At 41.0% G+C, this 21,156-nt stretch overlaps 1 protein-coding gene across 1 annotated transcript in view; it reads left to right on the top strand.

The window, feature by feature from the left end:
• The window catches only part of Nbea (neurobeachin), a 509,877-nt gene that overhangs the window by 443,057 nt on the left and 45,664 nt on the right, over positions 1 to 21,156 (top strand). The window contains exon 47 of the mRNA XM_055596761.1: positions 3,949 to 4,101. Within this exon, the coding sequence (XP_055452736.1) occupies positions 3,949 to 4,101 (153 nt within the window). The remainder of the gene's footprint in view (positions 1 to 3,948; positions 4,102 to 21,156) is intronic.

Below are 21,156 nucleotides of genomic sequence, written 5' to 3'. Positions count from 1 at the left end.
TGTGTGTGTGTGTGTGTGTGTGTGTGTGTGTGTGTGTGTGTGTGTGTATGTGTGTGCGCGCGCTCACATGCGCAGCGAGAATAACAACAGTCGCTGTTCCTTGGTGAGCTTTGTCTAGTGTTCCTGCATGGAAGCAGAGCCAACGGTGCCTGCCTTTGGTTGGCTTGCTAAGAGTTTTGGGAAAGAGTTTCCCAGGCACTAAGAGACTTTCACAAGCTTTCACACAGGAAAGTACAAAGGAGACCAGAGCCAGCAGGGTCTGCTCATCTGCTGTCTGTCTGAGGCTCACCACACCTTGTGCCCCATGACTCTTTCCTCTGGGGCCTCGGCTTTGCCCTGAGTCGTTCTTTTTCATGCATTGCCTCTCCTTGCAGTTGAATGCTTTTCTGCCTGCTTCCTTGCAGGAAGTTAGGGTGAGGTCTCTTTGCCTCTTGATCCAGCAGCTATAAAAACATGCAGCCACTCTGTATATTTAATCATAGTTCAGTATTAGGAAAACAACAACAACAACTACTCAAATCTTTTGAGACCAGAGGCTGTGACTTAGAACACTGTCCCAACGCCTAGAAGATGCTTAGACTTCACTGTGTAACTGTACCTACCACCTTTGGTATTCTTCACATAGCTCTGAGGAGAGTGTCTACACCCCTGAACTGAGCCTGAACAGTTTCTTCCTTATCTCTCACAATATCTTGTCCGTACACCCTGATCACTTGAGCATCCCGCCTGGAATGCTCCTTGGACGCGGTTTCGTCAGGCACTTTGAAGGGGCCACCGGATGCAGCCTTATCGTTCCCTTCCCCCCCACTGCATCGTCAGGGAGCGCCTGCCCGCTCACCAGTCCCAAGGCCAGTCCCTCACACATTAAGCCTTTACTAGTACAGTGCTTCTTTAATCCTCAGTTTCTCTTTCAATAATTTCCATGTAGCAGGCCACCCCCAAATTTACAAATTTAAAACAGTTCCTTGGCAATATTCAATCAGTCTCAGCCAGGATAGTTGGACTCCATTCCACAGGACACCTGAGCTCTTTGGCTGGGCAAATTTTCACCCTCGCTCTGCATCTATGTTCATATCTACAAAATGGGGTGGTAAGACTTTCACCCCATGAAGTTGTCTGTCAACACCAAGAATACACATGTGTAGTACTTAGCAGTACGGCAGGATAGAGTAAGATCTGATAACGCTATCTTCAGCTTTAAGATTGAGTGGCCCAAAGCATGGTCTCATTGATTCCTGATCTGGGCTAAGAGTTAAAGATGTCATTACACAAAATTGGCAAGATCTCAGAGGTGATGCTCTCTTAGTCTTTATATTATCGGTAAAATAAACAAATCTTTTAAATAATATTGGTATAAATATGAGATGTTACCAGTACCCTACATTTACATACTAACTTTCAATAAAATTGACTAATTGAAACAATATTTAAAGCAATAAAACAGACATAAAACTTGAGACTTTATCTGCTATATCTGCTGTTTCTCCCTAGACTTCTGTGTTTTGTCTTCCTTCTTCATCAAAACCACCAACACCCCCCAATTTTGTGTGAGACAACTATTATAATTACAATTACTGTAGTGTTTTAAATCCCCAGTGATCTTGCCAATAAGTTGTTCAAAGTCGGAAATTTCATGACAGATAGTTAAAAGCACGTCTATCTAGTGGATGTTGCCACTGTTGGAACTGTGAGTGGTTCATTCAAATTTCAAACTCCCACAGCTCATTCCAGTAGTGTGGGTAGCAGTCTGGCTTATGAGCACATCTTGTTTGGCCAGATGAAGAAGAGAAGAGACAGTCAGGGCTGTCCTCAAGGCCCTGGTTAATACACATCAATGGAGATGGGGCATGATCAAGGATAAGGCGATTACCAGGGAAAGGGGTGAGGGATCATCCAGAAGTTTTATTAAAGAGAGGTAAGAAACTTGAGCATGGATGGAAGGTAGAGGATAGTGGGGGTAGGTCAAACTGGAGAACCAGAGAGAGGAGGCAGTATGGGGACCATATACTAGAGGACATTAGCTGAAAGCTGGGTTGTCAGCTGAATTTTCAAGAACAGCAATGGCCATGGTTGACTACAGAAAGATCTGTGTGATGAAGCTGAAGGGACACTTGGAAGGGAAGGGGAAGAGGTGCAGTTTGCCGGTGAGCAGCAGCAGGAGGGACAAAAGGAGGGCAGTAGCAAGGTGAGGGGCATGAGTGTTGAGCAAGGCCACAGTGAGATGCTGAGAAAAGGAGAAATCCGGTCAGGTCTGTATATGTGAAAAGAAAAATTTCAAAGACCTAAATGTAGAAGGGGAAAGAGAGAAGGGACTGAAAGCTATAAGGTGAACAGACATGCTTGCTGTCGACCATGGTAGTGCTGTCAGTAGAAAGTGTGGTTCCACAAGCTGGTCATTCCCAGACTGGCAAGGGGACACAGTCCAACAGTCCCGAGGGCTGGAATGGTTGGGCCATGATGTGTTTTCCCAAGACTCATCACACTGTCTGGAACTTAGACCTTTGCTCCATGAAAAAGTAAATGTCTGAGAAGTATATCCTGGATTTTAGAAAGACTTTTGTCCAACTGGTTTAATACAAGAATACTGATTCTTACTAAACTTAGCTTCATTCATGTAGAAAATTCATTTATATAAACCCCATCATGCCAGAGAAAATGAATATAGATATTGCCTCCTTGTCACTTAGGAAATCATAAGACTATGTCTCAATCAGTTTCACACAGAGCCTTGCTAAGAGACACTGATGGAGGAGTTGCATCAACTTTAATGGAAGATGCCATGAAGGAAAAGCTTCTGTATATATGTTTTAGAAAACCAAGGCCCCATTATCTGAAGACGTTTTCTTTCTGGTGGTTTTCATTCTCCCCATGCATCCCTGGAGGTGACCACATTAGATTGAAATTTCAGGTAGCATTGTGTCAGCAGGGATCCTACAGCATGGATTAGTGTCGCACTTTTCATGATGTAACCCTCATTTTGAAATTCAAGAGGGTGTATATAGTACACTCGAAAACCATTATAGTTTGACTTGCTTTTCAACTTCTCTAGTTATTTAAAAAAGTCAAAAAAATAAAACCTTTAAGGTCTCCAAAACATTTTTCTCTATTCAGATTTATTGTAATGAGGCATAAACCTCACAGTGGTACTCAGGTTCATCTTGAATCCAGATATTTATGCCATCCATATATCATAAAGTAAATCATCCTTATATCCAGCTTATCCACAGTTATTTTAAAACTTGATTATAAGTATGGGTCCTGTTGTACTCAGTGGTGGGTGTAAAATAACTTGATTGGAGTTGGGGTCCCACTCTGGTGAGCAGTGCCAAGCTCAAGGTTCTATCTAACCTCAGCACTGGATACAGAAACTATTGTGTAATTTAAAAGTAAAATGATGAATTCCGTAAATACCATGTATTATAGTTGGTAATATAATAAAATCAAAAGTAGCAAACATTGTAATTTTTTAACAAATTCTGACAGTGACATTTTAGCTCGGATAGTGTTAATATGCATAAAATGTCCCTACGCAGAATAGATTTGTTGGTACAGCTTCATACATTCATTTGTTGGCACTGTTGTAAACTGCTGTTAATTTGTGCCCATTTCTCACTGTGTCTGTTTGTATGCTTGTGTGTTTTGTTTTACTGAAGAATAAACCTAGGGCCCCAACAGCATTCTAGGCAAGGGCTCACTCTTCTTCTGAGCCACGCAGGCCCTCAGGCCTACATACCTGTTTCTCAGGAGTCACAGTAAGGAAAAGATGTTAAAGTGAATTTTGTTAAAGAAATATTTCATCTTCTTGGACTCCTAATTGTTTTTAAATGGAGAATAGAAGGACTAAAATTAGGTCAAGAATTTGTCTTCTTTTATAGTTGGTAAAAGCAATAATTTTGTTCAAATGATTTTACTAGCTGGCTAATAAGGTACATCTTTTTTTCTGCACAGGAACTAATTCCGGAGTTCTACTACCTACCAGAGATGTTTGTCAACAGTAATGGGTACCAGCTGGGTGTCAGGGAGGACGAAGTGGTTGTTAATGACGTGGACCTTCCTCCCTGGGCCAAGAAGCCAGAAGACTTCGTGCGGATCAACAGGATGGTAAGAAAATCAGTTTCTGCTAGAATAGGACTGAAGAAATTCACATCTTCTGTAGTCTTCTTTTTACTTGTTGCCAGGTGTCCTTAACATCTACAAATACAAGGTCAAAATCTTAGAAGCAGTGACAGGATTCAGCTGTAGTCTTCTGAGGGAATCCTCTTTTATAAAGCAGGCTTCTTTGAAGAGCGCTGATGAGGTGATATTTCAGTTCTGTCTGTGTGTTCCCTTGGGAAGAGGCAATCAGACAAGCGTCTGCTGACCGATGTCACACATTCTGAACAGTTTAAAATAAATGTCCTTTCCCTATTTTTGTCTACTGTAACCAGCACATCTGCATACTTTTCTTACTCATGGATGTATTCAAGACAGGAGAAAGCTATGCTTGGAGTGTTTTTATACATGGGAAGTTAGCTGTAAAGAACACCTCATGTTGTAATGCACCTAGCCTGCAGGAAAGCACCCATCTCACAGCATTTAAAAATTTCTCATGGCAGAGGTCCCAGTGTTCAAATGCATATGTAAATAATGTCTGCATGTAAGGACTTTCCTAGGTTTCAATAGATTTTACCATCGCTAATGAGATTTTCATCTTTGTGTGATTAGGGTACATGGGAGATGAAGCATGCTAGAGTACTAATAATGTTAAGAATTGTGACAGTGATGACAGTGGCTCAAACAAGCACATCTTAGCCCTGTTTGCTCACTCACAAGTCTCTTCACCTGTCTCACAAATCTGTTCTCTTCATGTTGGCAGTTGATTTTTAATCACATAATTTCCACACGACACAATAGGAGTCATAGGTCATGCAGTGCCCTTTGGGAAGAGTATTTTTGATATATATGTGGTGCATTGAATAATTCACACCGTGAGAGGTTTAACATGAGTGGGTTTGGCCTGTTCAGAGCAGTACAACCCTCCCCACAATCAAATGGGAGGCGTTTTGTCACTCTGTAAAGAAAACCCCAACAATCTGTTAGTATTTCACCCTGTTTCCCCAGCTTGCTCATCCCATCCAGACAGCCCCAGTAACACTGCCCCAGGTAACACTGCCTCACTGTGTCTCTAACCTTCTACCTCTCTGCCTGTCTTAGACATTTCGCAGGCGCAGTCCTAAGGCACAGCTCTGTATGTCCTTTCTATCCTGGGCTTTGTGTCACACTCTCAGGACAAATATCTTCTTTTACAGATGTATTTTTTATTTTTAAGAAATACTCAGCTTTTGATATGCTTCATTTTAAGGAATCCTTGCTGTTATAATAATCCTACACCTAAAAGCACCATATTGGGGCTGGTCAAGATGACACATACCTTTTAATCCTAGCAGGAAGAGGCCCACCAATCTCTATGAGTTCCTGGCCTGCCAAGGCTGCATAGTGAAACCCTGTTTCAAAACACTGTAGGATTTGGTACTTTCATTCATTTTTTTTTATCTGAGTTTGGAACAAATGTTCATTCCATAAGTTTTGTGCATGTTCCTTCTCATTTCTCCTTGAACAGTAGATTATTATTTGAATTTATACATAAGAAGTGTATACTTATAAAATTCTCTACTTACTATTTAAATGGATCATCCATTGACACCCTGTCTTTACATGCTTGAAAGTTGCATGTAACACCATTATATAGATAACAGACATGCAGTCTAGAAGCTTTTACATGTCATTGTGTCTCAGTGACATCATTCCTGGATGTCTTCACAGTGCAGCCCACACCTACTGACAGCTGAATGGTGAACACTTACTGAGTGAATGAACACTAGGGTAGTAGTTTTGTTGCTGTAAGCATGTGTAGTCTGGATTACTCTAAATTAGCGAAAATCAGTGAATCCAAAAAAGTAGCAGAAGTTGTTGGGCCAGAGTCTTTGGTGAGCTTGTTGAGGAACAGGAGTTGTTGTATGGCCTTAGTAGTAAGTGCCCTTGCTGTGTCATGCAATGCACTGATTTCTTTTCTTTTTAACAATCATAAAGTGTCCCATTGCAGACAGGAAATATGAAGGCCATCAGTGTTTGCTAACTTATTTAGGACTATGGAGCTTGGAAATAGCAGAGCCCAGATTCAAGTACAGAAAAAAATGTAACTCTCCGATCCCACCATAGCCAAATTGCTACCACCTTGTGTCAACTCTCCGTTCCGTAGTTCTGAGATTACCAGACTTCTGCTTTTAGGTTAGTGATTTGACCCATTTCCTTTTTCATCATCATGAAGCTTTTTGAGGCAAGCCAGTCACTGATCAGGATGGCAAGCATACTGACTTAGCATGGACTGAGGAGAAGGGGTTAGCTACCTGTGTAGCTACTGAATGACACATTCCCTAACCCAGAAGCATTTACACAAAAGCAAGCTGAGTCTGTACTAGAAACTGTATGCTGTGCTCTTGACATGAGGCTCTGTAGCCAGAGCTCACTAGAGGCCACTGCTGCTTCTGAGTTCAGACAAGGCCACATTTCCTAATGGCAACATGTCTTTCTCAGTGCCACACATTTTATGAGGTGAAAAGTACTTAAGAAAAGGGATTTTTTGAAAAAGAGGAACATTAAAAATATTGAGACTTTGAGAAGACAAGTTGGCAAAAGTGAGTGTGCTTCTGCAGGAAGAAAAAGGACTTAACTTTAAAGACAGGAAAGTGGCCACCAGTGTGCCATCTACCCTGCTGGCCTGGTGTCTATTCAGGAGGGCTCATTGACTGCGGTAGGTTGTGAAAAGCACAGAGACATCTCACTTTAGCATTTTGAGAAGCAATAATTGATCCAACATTGCCTTTTCATTGCAATGCTTTGGCCAAACTTCATAAAACAGAAAGAAGTCAGTAGACAGAAAGCCAATGTGTGGGCACCTCCATTAATTTTCACAAGCCTGTTTGTTGCATTATCATCAGCAAAGTCCAGACAGAGATAGATAAACAGAGCAGTGAACTACTCGGTTATAGTAAATTAATTGTTGAAGAAAATAGAGGAAGTCTGTACAGAATGCTCCTCAGAAACAGGAGTGCAGGCAGTCAGCAGTACTCAGTAGCAAGATGCTGTCTGTGCTGAGAAACCGGAGTGATAACAGCAGGCAGAAGGGTCACTGCTCATGAAGGGTTCTGCGCTGAAGCTTCCATAGAAGCAGAAAGCACTGGGCTGGCTCATCAGTCAGATTTCCCCAGAGCAACTGACCCACAGAAACTGGTCCTCACTATCTTGCCTTTTCCTATGCTCCTCTCTGCTGGTCAGTTTACTGATGTATTTGACTACAGAGATATTTTGAAACAGTGCTTGTAGAAAAACTTGTCTTTAAAAAAATAGTTCTGGAAAAGTGGGTCCTTAAAAAGATAGATTGTTGTATGTAAAAGCAGCCAGAGACTTGGTCCTCACCTCAATCAATATAGAATATTAGTCCAAATGGATCATTAACCCGAATATAAAGCCCACAACTATAAACTGTCTAGAACACATGTTAAGAATCAGTGGTTGTGGGTGTAGGTTAGGCAGAGTGCCCACAGGTGATACAGTCCAGGTGCACACCTTTAATCCCAGCACTCAGGAGGCAGAGGCAGGCACATATCTATGTGTCCAAGGCTAGCCGTGTCTAGTTAGTGAGTTCTAGGAGAGCCAGGGCTACACAGTGAAACCCAACCTCAAGAAAAACCAAAAAGTCAAGAAAAAAAAAAAAAAAGAGTACAGTCCAGAACAGAAACACTGATGGTAAGGAGATCACTAAATCTTCTTTGTTTTGAGCAGTGTTAAGAAAAGTAAGTGTAGTTCAGGCTGGAAAAGATTTTAAACAAACCCAGGGCTCAGCAGGTGAAAGGCTATACAAACCCGAGTTTGCCCCCCGGGACCCACAGACGGAAGGAGACAACCAACCCCCACAAGTTGCTCCCCTGTCTATCCACATGCTTGCTGTAGTATGTGCCCATGTGTGCCCACACATACACACGTGTAAATAAGTAGATGTAAAAACGTCAATCGAATGAAATACTGGGGCCTAAAATTTAAAGCAAATAGAAAAAAAAACCCCAATAATTTAAAAGTATTTCTTAAAAAGTGAGGGCAAAAGAATCTGCTGTCTCCCAAACAACCACAGAGATAGCATCTTCCTCCTGAGCGGTGTGGCCTGCTGGGTAGCTGTGCCCCACTCCAGAACCTGTGGTACTCAACTGTATAGGTAGCAAAGATCATTGCGGATCCCCTTGTGATTGTGTTCTTTGCAGTTGGCTTTTTTTTTAATCACAATCTTTGAGAGCCATCCTGCTCATGTCCTTGCTGTGCCCTGTGTGCACTAACATCATACTATAAATAATGTCAGCCAAGATTATTGGTCCATGCAGTAGCCAGTGAACACTGGAGTTGCTTCCTGATGCTGGCTGTACTGAGTAAGGCTGCTATGAACATTGACAGTCATAGCATTTTTCTATCACACAAGCTTTCAGCAGAGTGTGAGCTTGTGTATCTTCAGAATAGATACCTAGGAATGGGCTTTCTCACAAGCTAAATTATATTAACATTTTAGCAGAATGCCAAAGTAGCTTCTATAGTGGCCGTGTCATCTTCTATCCCCACTCAAAGAGTGTCACAGCTCCTGTCCCTTGTGCCTTCCCCCACTCATCTCCTGTTGTTTTAAAATGCAGTCATTCTAACTGGACATGAAGTAATAAATATACTTTTATAATTTAACTTATAGTTCTTGAATATAATGGCATGGAATACCGCTCTGTATGTTTATTACATGCTAAGACATTTTTATATATTTTGACAAGACAATGAGTAGTGACTTATAGATACAACTTATAGATACAACCTACTCTTCACTGGAGTAGTTTATATGCTCCCCGGGTTACTACTCTTATTTCAGATTTGCCTAATGGAGAGAGAGAGGTGGGTCCTGCCTTTGAAGACAAATCCCCAAGGCAAGCAATATCCTGCCTAAGGATTTGGGGGTCTAATAAAAGCTAATACTTATCTGGACAAAAAAACACCAGGCAATTACAGTTTGTAGAAACTAATCAAGCAAGGTGATACATTCTTAATCGGGTCTGCAGAAAAGTGTGCAGCTACTCACTTAGTGTGTTAGATCCAATGCATTCAGCCCAGTGAACTTGCCACACTGGGACATTTCTAGATTTTCTGTCAATGGGACTATTTGAGAAATTGTTATGGTTATTTTTCTAATCTCTTTCCTCCTTCCCCCTGAAGGTAGTGTTCTCAGTGTAGTCTCCCACATTGAGAAGTCAGTGACCATTATAGCTTGATAAACACCAACCCAAGTTGGAATGTTGCTGTGTCTGCCATGATGCTTGCTTCACTCACTCAGTGTCAGTTTTATGTCCCTTCTGCACTTTGACTCCAAAGCTGTTTGTGGGCGTGGATGCCCTGAACAAGCTGATTGTGGCCCTGCCATTTTTCATTTGGGACCCCTAAGCTCTAACTCATGCAAACACTTTACCACTGAGGCAGCCATCTCCTGCCTAGGTTTTCTCCTCAATCCTAAACCAAATTTGTGTTATCTGACCAATGAGTTTAGAAAGACCTGTATACTAATCTGCCGTATGCTGGATATTTGGGGGCCTTCCATTGCCCCAACATCTGCTGTCTGTCACCCGAGAGCCATGCCAGGATGAATAGATGGTTTGCGTGAAGATCCAGCGCACAGTGGGTGGCTTCAGTCTCCCTGCCCGGGTCTTCCTTGAAGCAACCTTATGAGGCTTAAAGAAAGAGCTTTCTTGTGCATCTGCTGGGGAATAGGTCTGTGGCAGCCAGTTTTGCTTCTGGGTTGGTGCCACCTCTGGGGATTCCTGAGTAGCAGAGCTGTAAAGGGACATGTGAGCAAGTGTGGCCGCATCCACAGCTACCACTCTCAGCGTCACTCTCCTGTATTTCTCTGTCTTAAAGACTTCCTCCGCAGCACAGATCCTCTGCTCTGCCCAGGCTCCCCCACCTGCTGATAGCACCCACAGGATGATCACACTCACCTGTAGAAGCCTGGCAAGCAATGAGTTAGTACTAAATATCTCCAGTTTGCTGCGTATTTCTAAGTTTTGCCAAAGATACATTTATTTGTTGTGCGTTTCTTTAATATAGAGAACCTGTACCGTAAGATGCAGATTCTGTGATGACAACTACCATTCAGTCAATGTTTTGTTAAAGTTTCTGTGAACTTACTGGGTAGTTCTATAGGATTTAGTTCTTCTGATAGGTTTAGCAGAGAGGGAGTTGGGATGTGCTCTGCTGAATTTACAGTGCAGGCCAGGATTATCTCCAGTTATTCACAAGAGTTCTTTTTAATAAGCCTAAGGTACAAAATGAGAATGTCATATATCAAAGAGAAGTAGCATTCACTGTGGTAAAGTCCTTCATCTCTCTGTGTGGATTAGTATTCTTTATTTGTGATCATTCCCTCCTCATCCTCCTTTCAGCTATCATTATGAAATTCAAGGTAATGAAGAGAAAAATTATTGTATGAAATGGGAAAGCATCACTGGTTTTTAAGTATGAGCTTTGCCGTAGCTTATTGAGTTAAACGGCTGTCTGCTATGTGAGCAGCAGCCGTTGCTTGACTCCAGATCACTTTCTAACTTTGAGAACTGAAGATTTATTATTAGTGTGTGGTGATTGCACAAGATCCTATAGTCCATGCCTGTCACAATGCTCTTCAGTCACAGCCCTCCTGGTACTTTGCTTGTCCTGATGCACTCTAGATCTGTTTCATTTAGCGCTGTTGCTTATGTTGTGAACACTGACACATATTAGCTGCTGGTGTGCCATGAACAAGTGACCAAGATATGAACATAATGACAAAAACTGTCTCACTGATGAGTTGTGAAGTTTTAAATTTGGTCTCATTAGAAAAAAAAGAAAACCCTAGAATGTAATATTATCACTTATTGTAGAATCTCAGTAAATTCCAAATGCTTTGTTTGCATAGCACAGAAGCACCGGCTTAATTTATCCGCACACAGCTAAGCTGATTGTAACCAACTTCCTCATGAAGCATTGATAAAGCCTTGCGTTCAGTTCTAACATGGTTAGCATCTGACCTCTTGACAAAGGACAGAAACAGAAAGTCTTTCTGATAGCATTAGCCTAATGCAGGCTTCATCAATCATAATCCACCCATTTGTAATTTGTTTTTCAAAAAAGCCCTCTGTGGATGTGAAATAACTGTCTCACCCAGCCCTCAGCCCTGCTGAGTCCTAGTGCTGTTGGGCCAAATGCAGAGCACAGGCACATGCACCCATCCAGGCAGGGGACACTGAGGCCCTGTGCTTTTGCTCGTATTTTTTTATGTCCTTTGCAAATTTTTCCTATTTTAAAGAAAAGGTCCTTTTTACAGTAGGTATAGCTTGAATTTGAAATATTTGACTAACGTATGAAGCAGCACCTTGCTTACAAAAGAACACTATGATGTTCGCTTTACTTAGCAGACAGCTGATGAACATTCCAGACAGTTCTGATTTATAGCACATCGCTCACTAGGCAAGAATCCCTGCCTTTATTGAGCTTCCTTTCAATTAAGACCTACCAACTTCCTTATGAAGGGAGAAAGGGAGGGAAGAAGATGGCCAGTTCTAAGTTCAAGAAAAGGAGAGAGGTTATCCTAGCTCCATTTGAACTTGAGCTTGAGGAGGGCTGAAGTGAAGGAGTGAGCCGTTTGACTCTAGAGAAAGACGTTTGCAGGCAGAGGAGCATCTAGACAAAGCCCAGTGACAGGCATGCTTGGCCAGGGGCCTGGGGGCCATGGTGCAGTAAACAGTGGTGTGTGTCAAAAGAGAGCTGAGCTCCAGTACGACTTACCACATTGGTCTCCTAGGCTGCAGAAGCACTGACTTGAGTGGAGTGGAGTCTGCACTGTTGTGAGCCAGAGGATGGCATGGTCTTACGTTCTAAAAAACTTACTCTGGCTGCAGTGTGAGTGCTGGGGCTACCAGAGTAGAACCAGAAGTCTATCAGGAAGCATTTCCAGAAGTGATGGGGATGTGAAGGGGAGAGTGAAGGTAGTAAGGAGTTGTTAAACTGTTCTCTGTGTATTCTAATGTTAGGCCCTACAGTCACCTCAGTAACTTCTACCAGTGACATGTTCCCTCAGTTTCTTCATGTTGCAGAAGCAGGTAAACGGCCAGGACTAAGTTGCATAGCAGATGCTTACACATAGCAGAGAATTATAGTATTTCAGTTTGTTCTGCTAGGATGAGGGGAGAGGATAAGTGCTTCTTATCAGGATGGCATGGGGACAGGGATTCCAAACTGCAGGACAGGGTGAAGTCAGCATGTTTACCCCAGTAGACTCGGATCTATTGAGAACGTAGAAAATTTCCTATCTCTGTGCCCTCCACAGACAGAGTCTGGCAGGTAGAAAGTATGCAGTAGTTTAGGGCAGGAGAGAAATTAGACTGTACTCACTGTTCTTTTCCATTTCAGTGGAATGTGCTTGGGAAAGCAGAGGTTTTTGTCTTTTGGGTCACCTTGTTCCTAGGATCTAAAACACTGTCTCCAAAGCATTCTCTAATTGAGGATACGCACTGCACTTTTGAAACAATGAATTGCTAGCTGCTAATTTTGTATTGCACTTTCCAATTTGTATGTAAATTGATTTCACAAGTAACTGTGTTCCGCTGCCACTGCACAGTGACAGTGAAGAGCACGCACACCCTCTCTCTCGAGAAGAAAAGACAGAGAGAGAATAAACTCCCAACAAAGGATGGGCTTGAATCAGAAGCACACTGGCCTGAAGTGCTCTCAGGCCAGTGAGCAAGGCTCACTAAGACACAGAGGTCGTACCCAAGCTCTGTGCTCTGTACCCCGAACTTCTGTGTCCCAGAACCTTGGTCTATATCTGAAAACCTCCAGAGGCAGGGATGGGATAGAGTGTTGAAAGCCTGGGGTGTGCAGGGCTGTGCTGGCTACATCATGCAAGGAGGAGCCTTGCAGGAAAGGCTGTAGGAGAAGACACAGGTCAGAGTGGCTTCAGAAGTCTGCTCTATAATAGGCTGCCATGCCTGGGTTAGAGAAAGAGTCCAAGTGTATTGTAGTGGGCTGTTTGGAGAGAGTGAAGCGTAGGAAATTTTGTTGGGTCCTAGTACATCCAGGCATCAGTCAAGTAATAGGATAATTTAACACACATCCCTCCCACCAACAGTCATTTGAAACAGCTTTATTGAGCTGGATATATAATGCCAGTACTCAGGTTACTGAGACAGGAGGATCACTGTGAGTTCAAGGCCAGCTGGAACACATGGTGAGTTCAAAGCTGACCTGGGCCACATAGCATGGCCACATATAATTATGTTTATTTAAAACAATTAATTGAGTAGTTAAAGATACAATGATTAAAATTTTAATGTAGTCATGGTGGTGGGGTGAAAGCTAGCTTAGACATTTACAGAAACTTGAATGCTTTTCTGATTATCTGCTTGAATACACACATCACTATTCAGAGAGTCTTTTATTACTGAAAGCAGTTCTTTGCTAGAATAAAAGGATGGAAGAATTGTTACTTAGTATAGAAGAAATAGAAATTGCATTTTCATATATAAAAAAATTCTCACATTCATTTCCGTTTCCTTTGTTTTTTTTTTTTGGTTTTTTTTTTGTTTTGTTTTGTTTTTTCTTGAGTTTTAGAGAGGCTTTATCCCAAATGCATTAGTAAAAGAATTTTCTCCCAGCTAATACCCATGGGCAGAGATGGGGATGATATTTAGGTGGGTGCAATCCATCTGAAAGATAACACTCTACTTCATATCTCTCTTCACTTCCTACCCCCACATCCCCAGGGTAGAGTTATGGATTGGAAATTGGGTTATCTGGGCTTAAAGCAATTGCCTCTGCCTTGAGAGGTGAAAGAGATGTTCAAGAAGCTATTAGGGCCATTATAACGCGAATAGCTTAGTAGTCAGGTATTTCTTCATATTTCCCAGAGTAAGCACTGTAAAAAAAAAAAAAAAAAAAAACTCATTTCAAAGTGCAGAGTGGATCTGTGCATGCAGACAGTGCTGAAAACCAGCACAGCCACATATTCAATATCACTGTAAATACCTTTTGTGGAGCAAGGAGCTCTAGGTTGGAATTCTGCTCTGGGTGAGGGAATAGTTAATATTTAGTACCTACATATACACTGGACATTGAACTAGATTTAGCTTTCCAGTGCTCTAAACTTGGGGGTTTTTTTCCTCTTCCATGGTGATAAGAAAAGAAAATTATAATAAAGTTTTGTCATCTTCAGTCCAACCTCATTTAATTTTATGAATGAAAGGCAAAGCTATCTAGAACATTTAACTGCCATTAGCTGATTCACCACGCTGACTTTCTGTTGTGTAGACTAGACTGGAGCAAATAACAACAGATATCAGAAAGATTTTGAGTTTAATTAAATATTGTTATGAAAATATGAACTAATAAGGTTTAGAGCAAGATATTAAAATGCAGAAATGGATGCCTTGAAGCCTTAGAGAAATTTAATGAAATTTCCCTGAACCCTCAGAAAAAGGCCTCTATATTTTAGGTGAATTCTACCAAATTTTCAAGAAATACTGAACTTAGTTCTTATGCAAGATGTTCCAGAAATCATGGAAAGCCATTTTAGGGGGATAATAAGACTATGAGTTCAACAGTAATTAAAGGAGGGAATTAAAAAAGGAAAAATGAGGGTCTGGAGAGATGGCTCAGCAGTTAAGAGCACTGGCTGCTCTTCCACAGGTCCTGAGTTCAGTTCCCAGCAACCACATGGTGGCTCACAACCATCTCTAATGGGATCTGATTCTCTCTTCTGGTGTGCATAAAAACAGCACTCTAATATACATTAAAAAATAAATATTAAAAAAAGAAAAAACAAGTGCCAACTTCATACACAACTACAGCACAGAAATCCTAAGCAAATTAACATAGGAGGCAGTATATGTGTATGTATGTATTTGTCTGTCTGTTTATCTGTTTCTGTTTTGCTCTCACTCTCTCTGGGATGTTTTGTGTGTGTGTGTGTGTGTGTGTGTGTGTGTGTGTGCTTTGCATCAAGCCTAAGTGAGGTTTAACCCTTTAACATCAGGAACAGACATGGATGTTCCATCTCATTGTTTCCATTATCCATAGTTGCTAAACTTGAGAACAATTCTGAAAGAAAAAAAATAAAGAAGCTATACTTGCAGCAAATCAATATTTGCCAGAAACGGAATCAACTTAAAGAAATCAATAGCTTTTTTTTCTACATAATCAATAGCCATATATTGAGCCTATGTTTTAGAGGCACCAATTTCTTTTGTATTTATTGGCTTTTATTTTTTCATATAATATATTTAAATCATATTCTTTTCCCTATCCCAACTCCTCCCAGATCCCTCCTACCTCCTCACTCACCCCATTTGTTCTCTTTCTCTCACTCACTCTCGTTCTTTCTTGTTCTCACTCTCGCTTTCTCTGAATAAAAACAAACAAAATCCAAGAAGACAAAAATGAACAAGCAAACAAAAAACCATGAAGTCTTCTTTCTGCTGGCCAGCTACCCCTGATCTTGAGGTTTGTCCTGGAGAATGGTGATAACACCCAGTTAACACTCCACTAATGAAAACTGATTTTCCCTCTCCAAGCAGTCATCAATTGCAGATAGCTTCTTGGTTAGGGTTGGGCTTTTGTGCCCACTTCCCTTCCTAGTGCTGAGATTTTTACTTGAATTTGTGTAGATCTCATAAATGCATCAGAAATTTTATGAACTATTTAGAGGGAAAAAACTTGACCAAGAACACCAAAGTAAAAATTTTATGGAGAAAGTTTTAATTTTTAACTCTTAACATAAGTCATAGGAAATGTCAGTGGTGAAACTAATGTCAGTACTTACAAGTTAATAATTAAGATAAACAAGGGTAGTTATGTAAATTTCTGGGTGTACACACATACCTGACTAGACACATACGTACATGAGAGAGCAAAAGAAAGGAACGGGGTGAGGACAAGAGCAGGGAGGTGTGCAGTTCCATGAAGTGGCCATGGTCTTCTGGCATCAGAAGGCACTTGTACAAACATGGGAACACGGGAGCAAACTCATGTTTGTACACACACACTTAAATCTTTAAAAATAAAGTGAGCAGAGGGTATGAATAGGAAATGTTTAGGAGACACAAAAGATAAATAAATATGTCTTTAAAGTATCTAATTTATGTTAGTAATTAGAGGACCACAAACAAAAACAATTAATTAGCATTTTGTATCTATCATAGTGGCCAGAGTTAGAAACCTGGGTAACACCAAGATTGGGGGATCATACAGAGGCATAGCGAACAGCTAGAAAAGGACAGTCCTAGGATTGGGGGACAGGACAGTCATTCTGAAGAGCAGCAGGCAGCAACTTGGGAAGAGGAAACAGAAAGATGAGTGGGAAGTAAGGCATTGGCCCTACTCCAGATGAAATTAAACAGACACCCAAAAGCAATGGGGGCAAATGGGCACAGCCTGTGTCCCAGGGGACGCCTGTGCAGCGTGAGGAGCTGTACACAGGATGCCATCAGCAGATCTCAGAAGGTGTAGAAGGGACAAAATGAGATCCTAGACCATGGTTAGATTAGAGAGCAGACACACAGAAAGGAGGATGGTTCAGGAGAGCAGAAGGAAGCATTAAAGGTTCCACAATGGCTGCCTGTTGTGGAAGAAGTGAAAGAAAGATGTTGAGATGAATAAACACATTTTAAAACCTCAGCATACTGGAAAGCCATGATTCTCTCTGTCCCCCATGGTTGCATTAGCCATATTATTCAATAATAGCTCTGTCCTAACAGAATAACAGTAAGTTTGTTAATCTTTCAGTGATAGCTCTAAGATTTATTTCACATTTTTTAAAAATCTTTCCACAACTATTCACTATTAATTCACAACTATTAATCCACAAGTATTAATTCCACAACTATTCTAGCTCCTGGGAGGAGATTTGAATGTGACCACTCACCAGTGACCCTGAATGCCAGTCAGCCTTTTATCCTTCCATCCATTAGACAAGCACTGAAATGATCACTAACAATTATACTGACTTTTAAAATAGGCTAAATACTGAATGGACAAAAATCACACAAACTTAACAGATACAACCTACAAAAATTTAACTGATCATTTTATTTTTGTCTCATTTCACATATTCTGGTCTGAATGGTTATTTCTAATATAAGTAAATTGTAGCATAAAAATTCTGTTTAGTTTTAGTAAGCAAATGCTTTGTTTTGGCAAAATCTTAGTATTTATGTTTCTGGATGATAATTATACAAAGTAATTGTTCTAAATGGCATTCTAAACAAAGTGAAGCACTGAATCAGGAAAAGGATGGCAGGAAATGAAGTATTAAGTATGGGAAAAGCTGAAAAGCACTGCTGAGAGCACAGTTCTGAGAGCGTTCCTTTGAAAGTTATTTGTTAATTGAATGAATTCCAAAATGGTTCAACACCTTAGTAATCAGGACAAGTAGCCAGAGAGTGAGTGACGTCACACATTTACGGTTAGCTGTGGCTTATGATATAGCTGAACACAGAGAGGATTTGTGAATCTGGATACAGAACCTTCTTTGCATATGGTTGGCATCCTGGCTGCTTTGACTGGATCAGAAGTGAAGGAATGAGTGAATGAATCACTCCCAAGCAGCAAAGTGTCCACTACAGTTTTCATCCAGGGATGAACGGGACTCCAGCCCATCTGTCTGGATGTTTCTAGGAAACTTTTAGTGAATGGTTATTCTTCTTCTCCCTCTCTTTCTCTTCTTCTTCTTGAAAATAAAACCACATTGTTCTAATTAACTCACAAATAGAAACATCACATAGCTGGTTTAAGAAAGTCACTCCAAATGCTTGCCCAGTTTGCCCATTTACAACTCCATACATCTCAGTGACCCAAACACAGGGGCCTTCTTCTCTCCCAGCTCCCCACTGAGGCCTATTCTCATTGACTCTCAAGCTTACTTCCCCTGCCCTCACTGAATAGCAAACCTCCCAATGGCCTGGTGCTTCCCAAGTATCACCTGAAGTGATTCCTGCCATGAAGAAGGCATTCCTTTCTCATCAGTTTAAAAGCAAGGTAGAGTACTTCATTCAAGAAGACAAAGCCATATCAAAGTTTCCTATGAAATGGTTTCATTTTAAACTAATGTCTAACAATTATAAATGAAATTACTATAAAATGACATTGAAACAGCTATTGCAAATTATTTTTCTTTTGAGTGTGTTTTTTTTTTGTATTTTATTTTTTTCTTATCATTTACATTTTATTAACTCTGTACCCCAGCCGTATCCCGATCCCTCATTCCCTCCCAGTCCCTCCCTCCCTCCCTCCTCTCCACCGTGCCCCTTGCCAAGTCCACTGATAGGGGGGACCTCCTCCCCATTCATCTGATCCTGTTTTATCAGGTATCTTCAGGACTGGCTGCAAAGCTCTCCTCTGTGGCCTAACAGGACTGCTCCTCCCTTGGGGGGTGGGGAGGCCAAAGAGCCAGTCATTGAGTTCCTGTTAGAAATAGTCCTTGTTCCCCTCACTATGGGAAACCAATTGGTTACTGAGCTACCACAGGCTACATCTGAGCAGAGGTTCTAGGTTACATTCATACATGGTCCTTGGTTGCATGTCAGTCTCAGAAAAGACCCTGTGCCCAGATATCTTTGGTCCTTGTGGAGCTCCTATCCTTTCCTCATCAGACTAACTCCCCTTCTTTCTTATGATTCCCTGTACTCTGCCAAAGGTTTGGTCATGAGTCTTTGCTTTGAAAACACTGCTAGTTAGAGTCTTTCCAATGCGCTCAGTAGACTCCTGTCATACGTTCAATGCACATCCCATCTGTCATTCTAAACGAGGATTGATCATCTTACCCCATGTCCACTCTCTTGATTATCTTTTTTAAGAGTACAGATTTCATTATGTTTATTATATCTTATAGGTCTATATAAGTGAGTATATACCGTGTTTGTCTTTCTCCTTCTGGGATATTTCACTCAGGATGATCTTTTCTAGATCCCACCATTTGCCTGCAAATTTCATGATTTCCACCTTTTTGATTGCTGAGTAGTATTCCATTGTGTAAAAATACCACAATTTCTGTATCCATTCCTCCGGTGATCGACATCTGGGTTGTTTCCAGGTTCTGGCTATTACAAATAAAGCTGCTATAAACATGATTGAGCAAATATCCCTTTTGTGTACTTGAGCAAACTTCAGGTATATACCTAGCAGTGGTATAGCTGGGTCTTGAGGAAGCACTATTCCTAATTGTCTTAGAAAGCGCCAGATAGATTTCCAGAGTGGTTGTACCAGTTTACATTCCCACCAGCACTGGAGGAGGGTTCCCCTTTCTCCACAACCTCTCCAGCATGTGTTGTCCCTTGAGTTTTTTATCTTGGCCATTCTGATGGGTGTAAGGTGATATCTCAGGGTCGTTTTGATTTGCATTTCCCTGATGGCTAATGAGGATGAGCATTTCTTTAAGTGTTTCTCTGCCATTTGATATTCCTCTACAGAGAATTCTCTGTTTAGCTCTGTTCCCCATGTTTTAATTGGATTACTTGGTTTGCTGCTTTTCAGCTTCTTTAGTTCTTTGTATATCCTCGATATTAGTCCTCTGTCAGATAAAGGGTTAGTGAAGATTCTTTCCCAATCTGTAGGCAGGCGTTTTGTTTTGATGACAGTGTCCTTTGCTTTACAGAAGCTGTTCAGTTTCATGAGGTCCCATTTATTGATTGTTGCTCTTAGAGCCTGTGCTGTTGGTGTTCTGTTCAGGAAGTTGTCTCCTGTGCCAATGAGTTCTAGGCTGTTCCCCACTTTTTCTTCTAACAGATTTAGAGTATCTGGTTTTATGTTGAGGTCTTTGATCCACTTGGACTTTAGTATGTGCAGGGTGATAAATAAAGATCTATTTTCATTTTTCTGCATGTGGACATCCAGTTGGACCAGCACCATTTGTTGAAGATGCTGTCTTTTTTCCATTGAATGGTTTTGGCTTCTTTGTCAAATATCGAGTATTCATAGGTGTGTGGGTTTATTTCTGGATCTTCTATGCGGTTCCATTGATCCTCCTTTCTGTTTTTATGCCAATACCGTGCAGATTTTATTACTATTGCTTTGTAGTACAACTTGAGATCAGGGATGGAGATACCTCCAGATGATCTGTTGTTGTACAGGATTGTTTTGGAGATTCTGGGTTTTTTGTTTCTCCATATGAAGTTGAGAATCTTTTTTTCAAGGTCTGTAAAGAATTGAGTTGGTATTTTGATGGGAAATGCATTGAATCTGTAGATTGCTTTTTGGCAGGATGGCCATTTTCACAATGTTAATCCTACCAATCCATGAGCATGGGAGATCTTTCCATCTTCTGAGATCTTCTTCAATTTCTTTCTTCAGAGACTTGAAGTTTTTCTCAAACAGGTCTTTCACTTGCTTGGTTAGTGTCACCCCAAGGTACTTTATGTGGTTAGTGGCTATAGTGAAGGGTGTTGTTTCCCTAATTTCTTTCTCGGCCCTTTTGTCTTTGGTATACAGGAGGGCTTCTGATTTTTTTGAGTTGATTTTGTATCCTGCCACTTTGCTGAAGGTGTTTATCAACTGGATGAGTTCTCTGGTTGAATTTTTGGGGTCACTCATATGTACTATCATATCATCTGCGAAAAGTGACATTTTGACCTCTTCCTTTCCGATTTGTATCCCCTTGATCTCCTTTAGTTGTCTTATTGCTCTGGCTAGGACTTCAAGTACTATGTTGAAGAGGTAGGGAGAGAGTGGGCAGCCTTGTCTTGTCCCTGATTTCAGTGGGATTGATTTAAGTTTCTCTCCAGTGAGTTTGATGTTGGCTATAGGCTTGCTGTATATTGCTTTTACTATGTTTAGATATGTGCCTTGTATTTCTGATCTCTACAAGATTTTAAATATGAATGGGTATTGGACTTTGTCAAATACTTTTTCAGCATCTAAGGAGATGATCATGTGGTTTTTCTCCTTCAGTTTGTTTATGTGGTGGATTACATTGATGGATTTCCATATGTTGAACCATCCCTGCATGCCTGGGATGAAGCCTACTTGGTCGTGGTAGATGATATCTTTGATGTGTTCTTGGATTCGGTTTGCAAGTATTTT

The sequence above is a fragment of the Psammomys obesus genome, unplaced genomic scaffold (genome assembly GCF_907164565.1).
Source record: "Psammomys obesus unplaced genomic scaffold, mPsaObe1.curated_primary_1811, whole genome shotgun sequence".
Classification (NCBI taxonomy): domain Eukaryota; kingdom Metazoa; phylum Chordata; class Mammalia; order Rodentia; family Muridae; genus Psammomys; species Psammomys obesus.
Note: the sequence above shows the minus strand (reverse complement) of the source record. Positions and strands in the feature narration are given on the sequence as shown.